Source organism: Marmota monax, unplaced genomic scaffold, assembly GCF_021218885.2.
Source record: "Marmota monax isolate L192 unplaced genomic scaffold, Marmota_monax_Labrador192_F-V1.1 WCK01_AAM20220418_F8-fsc00205, whole genome shotgun sequence".
Lineage (NCBI taxonomy): Eukaryota > Metazoa > Chordata > Mammalia > Rodentia > Sciuridae > Marmota > Marmota monax.
The window spans coordinates 1,063,604-1,077,102 of NW_026692417.1; the positions used below are offsets into that span (position 1 = coordinate 1,063,604).

General features: G+C 39.8%; 1 protein-coding gene across 1 annotated transcript; it reads left to right on the forward strand.

The window, feature by feature from the left end:
- Positions 1–6,071: 6,071 nt before the first annotated feature.
- On the forward strand, positions 6,072–10,469 carry Krt24 (keratin 24). The gene is made up of 8 exons (XM_046442899.2): positions 6,072–6,689; positions 7,478–7,560; positions 7,966–8,122; positions 8,373–8,534; positions 8,627–8,752; positions 9,089–9,306; positions 9,833–9,900; positions 10,128–10,469. Exons 1-8 carry the CDS (start codon positions 6,126–6,128, stop codon positions 10,229–10,231), a joined length of 1,482 nt encoding a protein of 493 aa, XP_046298855.1. The 5' UTR covers positions 6,072–6,125; the 3' UTR covers positions 10,232–10,469.
- The last annotated feature ends 3,030 nt before the right edge of the window (positions 10,470–13,499 follow it).

Here is a 13,499-nt window from a genome sequence, read left to right on the forward strand (position 1 = left end):
TGGTGGCAAAGAGGAAGCATTAAGAGAAAGAACAGAAGGTGGAGCCAGGTGGTAGAATAGGGCTTACCAGCGATTGTCCTAAAGAAACATAAATTTGAACTATTCACACATGAAAATACCTTCCCTAGTGCTAAAGGATACCAAGTGACAGATCACCAGGTTATAGCATTATAATAAGAAAACATGCATGAAGAGGGTAAAGGGACAGTTGCACATTACCTGTGTCACCCTTCTCCCAAGCTGAGGCAGCAGAGCCCAGAAAGATAACAATTGCTTGGGGAAAAGAGAGGGAAGTAAACAAAAGACATTGCACTAGGCTGCACTACAGTGCTGAGAGCCATAGCTAAGTAGGTACGACACATGGCAATTTCCTTGTCAGCCTACCCCATGTTGCTTAGAGGAAGGACTCTCCATTGTGGACCCAGGTCATTTGCAGTGACTTTGCATGAAAGGTGACCTTGCTCAAGGACCAGGGCGGATCCGGGTTTAGGGTGGATCAGGGTTTAGGGTGGATCAGGGTTTAGGGCGGATCAGGTTTTAGGGCAGTTCCAGGTTTAAGGTGATTCCTGCTGGGAATAGGGCGTGCCTCAGGCGCCTTGAGTTCCCGTTGAGTTCTCGCAGGATTCAGAGAGTATTTGGGATTCAGAGCCCAGTGGAGAGTGTGGATTTTGCCCAGAACATGCGTGTAGAGTGCCGGTGTCAGTTCGGGAATAAAGAATTGCTGTTTGAATCTACAAGGCTGTGAGTGGCTCGTGATTTTGTGCCTAGCCAGACTGCGGCACTACAGCACTTGGAAGATCTTCTTTGGGTCTGATAATAGCACCAGAACAGAATCAATAAACTAGACTGTAAGGATGGCCTTGGGCCTTGGGCCTGAGCACCCCAGGGAAAATGACATCACCAAGAAATCCAGTGGCAGCTGATAGGAATTGAAAGGTAGTCAGAAGCTCCAAAATTTAGTATAAATGATGGAGCAAAAGAACAGACATTCAGCGAGCCAACACTGATGCACGCAAGCCTGAGAGCCTCATGAGGACCTGGACTGACATCCCAACTCTTCTCATCTGCCTGATCCTCTGTGTTGTTCTCACCACTCTTTAACTCTACAGTAGTCTCTCTAACTCTACAGCAGTCTCTTGACTCTGGTAAGAAAAGGACTTCTCCCTATGACCACCTCCTCAGCCAGCTGTCAGCTCCACCTCAGGAGAAGCCTGCCTTGGTTCCTGATCTGATCACCGCAGTCTGAGTGAGTGTGCATCTGCTGGATTTAGAGCCTAAGGCTTGAGACTTTTGATCTGACCCACTTGAGCTTAGCAGGCAGAGGGAATGTCTGTCATGAGCCTGTCATGATTAAGTGTGTTTGCAGTGCTTAGAATTAATCTGGATTGTTTGCTGTGAATTGATTATGTCTACTGCAGTACCCAGCATTAAGGATTGTCATTTTCTCGATTAAGAACCTATACAGTGAAATTGTATTGAGTGATTTGAGTGAATAAAGCATTGAAAAGGGCAGAAGCGTGTGGACATTCTTTATTTCTCCCCCTGGACTGCATAAATTGCACCTTTTGCCCGTCGAGACCTGGACCCACAGGAGTGGTCTCTCAGTTCACATGTTTTTGGAAAACTTCTTTTTTTCCTTCCAAGCTAACCAAAAAGCTAACAGAAATGATGATTCTCTACAGGGAATGTCTGTGTGATCTTGAATGGCCTTCACTGACCCTCCCTCCCCACCACCCAGCAGCTCAAGAGGCTGAGGCAGAAGAATCATGAGTTCAAAGCCAGCAAAAGCGAGAATCACAAACCCAGGATCATATCCAAAAATTAAAAAAAAAAGGATAGAGAAAACAGAATATATAGTAAAAGGACAAAATAATCAGTGACCCAGGATGTTCATGAAGCAAATAATTTTTTTTATTCATTCAAGGAATATTTATCACCATCTAAAATATGCCAAGCATTACAGTGAGAGTATTCAAACCTCACATCTGCATTCCCAATTTTCCTGTGTTGTCCAGCACAAAAAGTTCTATCACCATTCAACAAATATTCTATGCCCAATTACTTCTCTTAATTATTTTGAACTTATGCCTTACTTGAAAAACACATAATAGAATATTCTCTGGAATGAGCAAGAGATCAAAGCCCTGAGTTCTATTCTCAAATCTGCAAAGTTCCATCAGGAGCAATATGCCACACTTTGCAATATCTGGTTTTGTTGCTAATCTAAATGCATGTAATATGTTCAACTGAAATTTTTAAAATACTGGTCATCTGCCTCACCAAAATAATAATAATAATAATAATAATAATAATAATAATAATAATAATAATGTTTGCTGTTTGCTATTTGCTAGTCATTCTGCAGTTATTACAAAAAAAAATCATATTCTACAGAAGGCTGAGGCAGGTGGATCACAAGTTCAAAGCCAACCTTGGCAACTCAGTAAGAACCTATATTAAAATTTAAAAATTAAAAAGGCTGGAGTTGTAGCTCAATGGTAGAGCTACTGGTTCAAACCTCAGTACCCCAAAAAATCATATTCTATAACGAAATGTAGTGTATATGATTCTTTACAAATCAAAATAAATTGCTAATCACAAACTATTAAAAATAGCATATAACTAAGGGCAGAGAATTGTTCTGGGAGCCCAAATATCTGGGACTCAGTCTATGTCTTTTTAAACTATCATATATCAAACAACTCCTGGCACTTGTGATTATTTTACCTCACGGAACGTCATCAGATTTTTGAAGCTTCCAATGTACAGACGAAGGAAATGCCAAGAACTAATTTGTTTTCTTTGGTGAGTCATTATTTCAATTAAAAACAGAGTATTGAATTTGAGGTTGGCTCAAAACAATGGGAACTAATGTTTACCAAAGAATTCTAACACTTCAGTGAAGAACATAATTGTATTTAAATATGTGATTGAAACCCTTTAATCCACCAAACACCAATGTTCTAGGCAGTTTGCAAACCACAGAATTAAGATTAGCCTGTTTAACAGACTTGTCATCATTTAAAAGGAAAGTCACCTTGATACACCTGAAAGAAAGAATAAAATGCATTTAAGGAAATAGAGACAAGAAGAAGATCCTGTGGATTTATCTATATGTTGATTTATATGCTGATTCATTAGGCAAAGAATTTGAGTCAGTGATGGCTGTTTTAATCATTAACGCCCTTCCAGCCGGTCAATTCTGAACAGACCTGGGGAAACATAAGAACTTAATTTCGAACCTAATTTTACAAAGCAAAAGAAGAGATGGAAAAACGGAAAAAAAAACTGAATTCAGATGATAACTACAAAAAAAAATTCACAAACCCCAGGCCAAGTTCAGAGGGAAAAGATAATGTTAAAACTTGTCCTCCCTCATTCTTTGCACATAAGGCTCTTTCCCCAGGGGCTCTGAAATTTGTAAGTTCTACCAGATTTCTTTCACTTAGCTACTCTTCCTTTCTTTAAATTTTCTATTTTTCCAATGACAGTTTAAAAATGAAAAGAATTCTATTTCATAGTTTAAAAAAGGAGAGAAACCTGACCTATCCCCACATCTCCAACATTTGCATACCATTTTATCATTAATATTTAGACTGCCTTCTTGTTTTCATCATTTGGGAAAAAGATGAGGCAAGGTGACCAACATATTATGTTTGGGACATTTTTTTTTACCACCTTATAAGGGCATTGTGGCAATTATTCCATTAAAATGCTTGCAAAACACGGGCTGGGATATAGCTCACTGGTAAAGTGCCTGCCTCATAGGTATGCACAAAGCCCTGAGTTCAATTCCCTGTTCCAAAAAGGAAAAGACAAAAAAAAAATGCTTGTAAAACACCTTATACACCCTGAAGAGATGCCACCAGGCATCTCACATAAATGTGAGAAGTAGCATCATGCTAGTGTGAAAACACTGCAGGTGTAGAGTAAAACCTGATAACCTACAGGGCTACATAAAGGAAATCCTCACCTAATTTAATTATGCATCCCAATAAAAGCAGTTTAAGGAAAAATTAAGAGAAGCCAGGACATTGGAAACAAATGACTGAGTATATAGATTAAAGCATGCACATAATTCAATAGAGACCAAATAGACCAGGAAGAAAGTTTTAAATCAACACAAGTCAACTACATAAGTGAAAAACTAAAGAGGTTAAGAAATATTTTTGGAAACAGCTATACTTTTTAAAAAACAATCTTCTTAAAATGGTGGTAAAATATATACATAACAAAATTTACCATCTTTTTTTAAAATATTTATTTTTTAGTTGTAGGTGGATATAATATCTTTATTTCATTTTTATGTGGTGCTGAGGTTTGAACCCAGTGCCTCACGTGTGCTAGGCAAGCACTCTACCCCTGAGCCACAACCCCAGCCCCCCAAATTTACCATCTTAATCAGTTTTTAAGCACACAGTTGAGTGGTGGTACATACACTCACATTGTTTTACAACTGATCTCCAGAACTCTTTTTACATGGCAAAACTAAAACTCTACACCTACTAAACAACAACATCTTAACCCCCATTCACCATTCTGCTCTTTCTACGAATTTAACTGCTCTAGGAATCTCATGTAGTGGAATCATACAGTATTTGTTCTTTTTTTTTTTTTTTTTTTTTGTAGTGGGGGTTGAACCCAAGGGCTCAATACCACTGAGCTAAGGCTGGCCTCAAACTTGCCATCCTCCTGCCTCAGCCCCTCAAATTGTCACAATTACAGGCACGAGCCACCCCACTTACCCAGGTTTTTAAAAGATATTTTTAAACCAGAGAAGTTACAAACTGAAATGAAAGGAAATTATCTATAGTAGTCAGGGACAGAACAACACAAAGCAGAAAGTGATCTGGGAGGGCCCTGGATTTCAGAACAGACACAGAGATCCCAACCATAAAATGAGTTATCAAAAGTATGTACAGGTCCTCTTAACTAAATGTCTTTTTAACAAAAGCAGAAAAACCTAAGCAAAGAGTAGATAAGGGAAACTTTGTGAACTGACTCCAGGAAAAATATGGATTATTAAAAGTGGGTTCAGTAATCCCAGCGGCTCAGGCAGCTGAGGCAGAAGAATCACGAGTTCAAAGCCAGGCTCAGCAAAAGCAAGGCACTAAGCAACTCAGTGAGACCCTGTCTCTAAATAAAACACAAAATAGGGCTGGGGATGTGGCTTAATGGTCGAGTGTCCCTGAGTTCAATCTCTGGTACCTGCCCCCCAAAATAATGAATTCAGATCTTCCTCTCTGGAAGAAATTTTTTTTCTAACAAAAAGAAGAGAAATTGACCTCATGTCTTTGCTTCTTAGGATCAGATAAAGAAAGACATTGCTAGCATTATGTCAGACGAGAGTTCAATCAAAAGGAAAAGCATACTTGGGGCAGCCTGACAGCTCTTTGAGCCCCTACTAAATCAAGCTGTCTGGAAACTTGTCTGGTCGTTCTTAGACATTACTTACTTCAACACAGGTGTTCCTGAGATCCAACAATACTGGCCTGGAAGGCTATTGATTTAAGTTTTTATTAACAGCAAAAACATATCATTCAATATCAAAATACAAAAATTGCAAAAACCTAACTGCATAAACTTCAACAACCTCAAAAGCAGGCTGACTGAAATCATCAAAGAGAAGACTTAATTAAACCTGGAACTAACACTGAGGTTAGAGCCAATTTCTAACTTTTGACAACAATACGAACAAAAAGTTCTGTGTTGGAAAATTTTCGTTCTCATCATTTTAATTACGTGTGATAATCTGCAGGTGTGGGAGATTAATCGTGTGGCAAATTTAATGGAATTATATTTTCAGAAAAGAATTACCAGTCATCTAAATCTCTGAAAGGTTAAAACTATAATTCTGGATTTTTTTTTTTTTTTGCTTTGCTCCACCTTTTTTTTTCCAGTGTAGTAAATGCCCCAGGGCTCTGACCCAGCCTTAGAAAAACAGCCAGTAGAGTGGGTTCATGAAAAATAAATTATCCAATTATGGATTAGCAAAACTGTAACAGTAATTCAGTGACAAAGAAAAGGAACACCCTGAAAAAGTGTGTATATAAGAGCCGAAATCCATAGGCTCTTCCCTCCACCTCTCACATTCGCTGGGACAAGCTAAGCTTTGCAGGAACAACATGTCTTGCTCTTCTCGCATCTCCTCCTCCAGGGCTGGGAGCAGCAGGGTGTCCGCTGGTAGAAGCAGCTTCAGCAGTGGAAGCAGATGTGGTCTCGGGGGTGGCTCTGCCAGAGGCTTCCAAGGAGGAACTGGCAACTGTGGCCTGAGTGGGGGACCTAGCAGTGGCTTTGGAGGTGGCTTTGCAGGAGGCTTTGGGAGCTGCTCAGTAAGAGGTGGTCTGGGAGCAACCTTGGGCTCCGGGAGTTGCTTTGGTGGGGGCTCTGGATTCAGCAGCGGTGATAATAGAGGTTTCTACAGCCATGGAGGTGGTATGGGAGGTTGCTTGAGTGGTGGCATTGGTGACGGGGGGCTTTTCTCTGGAGGTGAAAAGCAAACTATGCAGAACCTCAATGACCGCCTGGCCAATTACCTAGACAAGGTCAGAGCCCTGGAGGAGGCCAACACTGATCTGGAGAATAAAATCAAGGCGTGGTATGACAAATTTGGGCCTGGGTCTGGAAATGATGGTTCTGGAAGAGATTATAGCAAATACTATTCAATTATTGAAGATCTCAGGAACCAGGTAAGATACTATCTGTGATAGGCTAAGTTTCTATGATGTATCTTTCACTTTTAGTCAGATCATATACTGTAATGAAAATTCAAAGTCAATGAGTTATTTAAAAATATATTTGCTTGTTTTTTATGCAAAATGGTACATGGTATGTCTTAATGATGACAGCCCACTATGTGACATCTAACCGCATTAATTTTCTGATTGCATCTCAGATTTGAGTATTTCTCCATAAGAGTAAAATGTATATATCATGCCAAGCAGCTAACATGTATATATAAGACTGATTGCAAAGAACCAATTAGTTGAATCTAATTACTTTATGGTTAATTCTAACAGACTAACACATTTTAGTGTCTTAGTAGACTTAAAAGAGTCCTTACGACTATTTTTCTTCCTAGAAAACCTGGTACAAATACTGTATAAGGAGGTAGTGAAACCAACAATGTTTAGCCACTGTTGTATGGGAAATATTTTTTAAAGGCATTTTTCTCTAAGTGAAATTCAACCTCTGTACTATGTTCTGAAAGAGCTCATGGAATAACTGATCTTCCAAACAGTGAAAATCCACAGAAGGGCTATGTTCTGTGCCTATTCCTATAAATGTGCAAATTGTTAACTTTTTTGCAGAAAGATGTAATCCTAAATATACAGGTATCATTACTATGTAAGTTTGCAAATCAATTCCCCATTAAGAGCTAGCTAGTAAGACAGAAAACACCTACCCTCCCAGGCAGGCCTACAGACACAAGGCAAAAATCATGAGTGAACCATTCATTATTATCATCTTTTTCTAGATCATCACGGCCACTGTTGAAAATGCTGGAATCATTTTGCAGATTGACAACGCCAGACTGGCTGCTGACGACTTCAGACTGAAGTAAGACACATCAGACTTGAAAACAAGTGTGACAGGAAAAAATAAAATCCAATCCATTTGCTTAAAAATTTTTCTTAATATCTTTCTGGGGATCATGACCAAAATTCAATTCACAAACATCCCAAGGGTAAACTGTAGAAACCATCATTCCAGGAAAAAAAATAAAATAAAAATAAAAGAGGAGACAAGTTAGGGATGAGGATTTCATTATAAAATTATTAGACATGATTAGGACTAACATCAAACTTTTGTTTTTCCTTATGGGGGAAAATCATCAGAGAAAACTTAGTAACCTTCATTTATCAAAATGCGTAGAGGTGAGAACTTGCTCAATCTGTAGGAAATGCAGGGGACTCTGAAAGGTGTCAGGCCAGCTCACTGCTACCTTCTTGCTGCCCCTTTCAGGTATGAAAACGAGCTGTGTCTCCGGCAGAGTGTGGAGGCCGACATTAATGGCCTTCGGAAAGTTCTGGATGACCTGACCATGACCCGCTCTGACCTGGAGATGCAGATTGAGAGTCTCGCTGAGGAGCTGACCTATCTGAAGAAGAGTCACGAGGAGGTTGGGACCAGCTCCACAGGAGTGAAAGCCCTGACTTCCATATTTTCGCCCACATCTGTTTTATAAGAATAAACTCAATGAATTTCCCACATCTAAAGACCAGAAAAAGACGAATAATAAGCATAGTATATCTGAACTTGATTCCCCCCCCCACAGGTGTCCTAGTTTCAAATTCGCACTAGCTCTGCCCATTTTAGGAAGTTGTTGCTTTTCTATTAGCATCACGGTGATCTTTTCTCCTTGGTGTTAGGAAATGAAGAGTATGCAAGGAAGTTCTGGAGGGGATGTGACTGTGGAAATGAATGCTGCCCCAGGAACCGATCTGACCAAATTATTGAATGACATGAGGGCACAGTATGAGGAGCTGGCTGAGCAGAACCGCTGGGAGGCAGAGGAGCAGTTCAACAAGCAGGTATCTCCTCTCTGTGGGGCATCTTGAAGCCTGCAGCTACACACTTCTGCTCCTTTCATGGCCTAGAAGAAATGCATTTTATTTCTATTTAGAGTGCAGCCCTGCAAGCACAGATCTCTACTGATGCTGGGGCCGCCAGTTCTGCCAAGAATGAGATAACAGAACTGAAGCGTACCCTGCAAGCCCTGGAAATTGAGCTTCAGTCCCAACTGGCCATGGTATGTGCAAATAGCTTTTCAAAATCTCCAACAGGGAGTTAAGCAAATGCACTTTTTTTTTTCTTTTACAAGATGTTCACTAGTCACATGATAAAAGTAATGTTATGGAGACCTGTACCATGGTTCTAGAAAGCATAAAGCAGTTAATGTACTCTATTTCCATAAAATATTTAATCTGAAAAGATAATGCCAACAAAAATTTCAAAAGCAATGATTAATCAATAGAGGTTGTTATTGAGTGAAAGCACACCTCTAGAACCACATAAAATTGTATACTTTTTAAATCATCCATTGACTTATCTTCATCATGAATTTTTTATTTGCTTTTTCTCGTAGAAAAGCTCCCTGGAAGGGACTCTGGCTGATACAGAAGCCAGCTACGTGGCTCGGTTGTCAGAAATTCAGATGCAGATCAGCAGCCTGGAGGAGCAGATCTGCCAGATTCGGGGTGAGACCGAATGCCAGAACACAGAATACGAGCAATTGCTGGACATCAAGTCCCGCCTGGAGATGGAGATCGAGACCTACCGCCGCCTGCTTGATGGAGAAGGAGGGTAAATGAATGTCAGAAATGGGCCAAAATGCAAACCGTGCATTTTTTTATGAAACTGAAAAGAGACACTGAGGTTGGAATTGTAGTTTCGAAGTAATAAAGTCACAGACACGGTACAATCAAAAGATATCCAGGGGCTGGGGATATAGCTCAATTGGTAGAGTGCTTGCCTCGTGTGCACAAAGCCCTGGGTTCAATCCCCAGCACCACCAGAAAAAAAAAAATTACCCCAAACCAGTAACAGTAGTATATGCCTGTCATCCCAGCAACTCCGGAGGCTGAAGCTGGAGGATCTCAAATTCAAAGCCAGCCTCAGCAACTTAGGGAGACCCTAAGCAATTTAGCAAGACCCTGTCTCAAAAAAGCACTAGGAATGTGGGTCAGTGGTTAAGTACCCCTGGGTTCAGTCCACGGTACCAAAAACCAAAACAGATATCCAAAGCTCCATCATGGAGAATCCCCAGCAGGGAGGGTTTTTTCCTACCTTTGCAAACTACAAAGGAAAACACAATTCTTCTTTTCTCTAGAAACATAGGATCCAGGGATTCGGTATCGGGTGACTCAAGATCTGGAAGCTATTCTGGTCAAGGAAGAGGTAGACTTTTTCTTTTTCTTTTTTTTTTTAACATTGATGATAATTTTGTAATTTTTAAATTTTACTTTTAAGTAAAAGCATGGTTTGCTTGTCATATTAAAATGTATACGATTATTTACATAATCTTACCCAGAGAGAACAAACACACTTCGTGAATATAATTGAATTTCTCTGGATTTGCGTTCCTGTGAGTTTCCAGACTGACCTTGTCACCCCATGATTTTCAGATCCCAACAAGACGAGAGTCACTAAGACCATCATAGAAGAGGTGGTGGATGGCAAAGTCGTCTCATCTCAAGTCAGCAGTATTTCAGAGGTGAAAATAAAATGAGCGATTTCCAGGTCAACAAGAGTATCTTTCAAAGAAAAAAAAAATCAAGAAAGACACAAGTGAAGAAATCACGTCATTCTAAGTCAACCCTCTGAATATCTTCATGGAAACACTTCAGTCTAGAAATAGATGACTAGCCAATTTTTCTGCATCCTCTGATTTCTTTATTAGATTGCTCTTGAAAGTTGAAATGACAGCCCTGCTCTAATTGCTTCTAGGCTTCAATAAACTTACTCTTGCAAGCTAACAAAATCGTTGCTGAATGTTTTTTCTTTTCTTTTTTTTCTATTTTATTTTACTTTTATTTTTTATTTTACACTTGCTAGGTAAGTCTGACACTGAACTACGCCCAGCCTCTGTTACTGAATTTTTTAAGAAAACCAATATCTTACTTAGAAATGAGCCTCTCAATTGTGATCTAGCTGCATCATGATGTTACTAGTATTAATTCATTATCGTGTCCCTTCTTCATAAAATTAGTATTATAGCCATCTTGTATGTAGGCATTTTTGACATTGCACAAGAATTGAGTGACACTGTATATTAAATTAGACCTCAGTGTCCCTAACACTGTAGTCAACAACTCAGCACACAAAAAAGGATGAGATCATTTGAACAATCAACTTACCAACAGGTAACGCCCTATTTTTTTGTGTGTCCATCAGGAAAATGGGGCATTTCATAAGGAAAAATAAAGAAAGAAAGAAACATCAGTTATGCCTCCTACTCTGGGAAGCTTATGCTGTAGGTGGGGAGGAAAGTCGAAACACAAAGAAGAAAATAGGAATCAAAAGGAGTGAATAGGAAAGGACTTGATTTCACAATATTCATCAGAAATGCCACAGGAATCAGACATGACGTGTTTGTAAGATGTTTTGGAGACGAGCCAAATAAAGAGCCTTGGGAAAAAAGGTTAGATTATGACATGGTACCAGGTTTCTTTTTAATACATATATTTTTAGTTGTTGATGAACCTTTATTTATCTATTTATATGCGGTACTGAGAATCAAACCCAGTGCCTCACACATGCTAGGCAAGCACTCTACCACTACTCAAAAAATGCAATGCCGTCTTAAATCAAACATGTTTCTCATCAAATCATTACAGTAAATGAAACCCTGAATATTTCTCTTCACTGGAAAATTTAGGAATACATAATGAAGAATATGAACCAGCTGATATAACTTGGATGTTTCCAGAAATGGAAACCTGTTCTATGTAGCCTCCAGTCCCTAGGGCCTTCACAGCTATACCAAGGAAGCCTGTCTCCATGGGTCTTCCCAGATCTAGTCTTCTAGCTGTGGACCCTGCTTTCCTTGGACCTGTATTCATGGCCAATAGTATCCTCATATCAGGGCCACAGTATGAGGCAACTCTAAAAATCATCTGGAGTGAGAACCCTCACTCTGTTTCCTTGGCCTATCTTAAGATGCTGCATTTCTACTAAAGGACTGTTCAGAAACAGAAACATTCAGTTCATTTGTAGGTTCCAAGGTACTGAGACACAATAGAAGCTGTTGCCAAGAGCATCCTTGATTTTTAATACCAACACTATGGAACCATTCTGGATCCTGAAGTGTATTTGAAGTATGGAATAAAAGGTTAAGAACAGAGCATTTATTATTACCTGTCCTAAAATTATTTCTGAATGAAGTAAGAAGAAAATGTCTATGTTGAAACTTCATTGTCCAGCTCGCTGGTCAACTTTTAAGCACACGTTTCTTCTGAGTGGACATACACATGGAAAGGAAGAGCCAGTGTCTACATGTACATGAATTTTCCAGAGACTCATAGGGTTGCTCTTGTCTTTTTGACCTCAAGGGACAATGGACAAGAAGGGTGAGAATTCTAGAAGTGGCATCTGTCATCACAGATTAGAAACAAGATGTATGGCAGGCAGCACAAAGGAAACAACCAAAGGATTCAAAGCTCTGAGGAAAGAAGTCCAAACTTGCCTAATGACTTCATGGAATTAAACAGCGTTCAGACAAGAAGAGGCAAAGGGATGGATATAAATCACCCCAAATGTAGCTCAAGTAATATTATCCAAGCAACCTCCCCAAGTAAAAAAACACTCGGAGTAACAAGTCACTTTTAAAAATGATAGTGGGTCAGATATGACACGTGCATAACAGAATACATTGGTCCAACCATTTTAAAAGCAACTTAATCGTTCATAATATTTATGTCTACGTGAAATGATTGGGTGGAAAGAAGCAAACACTGGAATAACACCTCAATCACTTTAAAAAAAAATTAGTACATAAATGGCATAGAAAGGACAAACCCAGGGTGCATCCCAGAACTGTCATGCGTACAAAGCTTAGGATCCTAGACAGAAGGAGAGATGAGGTGTTTGTTTTGCTGTTCTTTTACAAAGAACATAAAAGCTTAGGGGTGCTCCCAACAAAACTGCAGCTGGACATGCGGTGTGTGGCTCAAGTTTGCCTCTTAATGACAAGTTAGGTTGGGCAATGTGTCCCCCAAAGCTTCATGTGTTGGAAGGCTGGTACTCAGTGTGACAATGTGGGGAAGTGGGACCTTTAAGAGGCGGGGCCTAATGGGAGGTCTTTAAGTCAGTTGGGGGGATGCCTTTGGAAGGGACTGTGGGACACCAGTTTCTCTCTGACTTCCAATTTTCAAAGCAGTCTCTCCTCCTACCCTCACCCCCACCATTGCTATCTGCTACAAGGAACTGCAGCCAAAGGAGAGCCTCATCAGAACTGATATCATGCTTTGACTTCCAGCAGCCAAAAGTTTGAACTTAATAAACCTCTGTTCTCTAGGAAGTTATCCTGCTTCAGGTTTTTCATTATAACTAATAAAAACAGCTGTTATAGGTAGGATCCAAGTGATCCAAAAAGGAGGAAAGCAAACTCATGTATAAAAGCAATATTGCCGTAGCTACGGGGGGGGAGGGGGGAGGGGGATTACAAAAATGTATTTGTCACTATCCTATAAATGTACACCTATAAAATGCAATTAAAAAGTTACACTGACCTCTGAATAAATTGGTCAATAAATCACTCACAACTTTTAGGCAAACTTCTTTATCCTTCTCAAAATGGATGCAAGAACCACTCAGAAGTTCCAGAGTGGGGAAGAGCTGAGGCTCAGTTCAGAAACACAGGTTGGCTGTCAGCTCATGGGGACAACTAGCCAGTTTAATGACAGATTCTTTCTTTTAAACTACCCACCCCAAAACTTGCCCAACATTCCAGAAACAGTTTTCAAGAATGGGTAACAATCAAAGATAAGTTATAGATC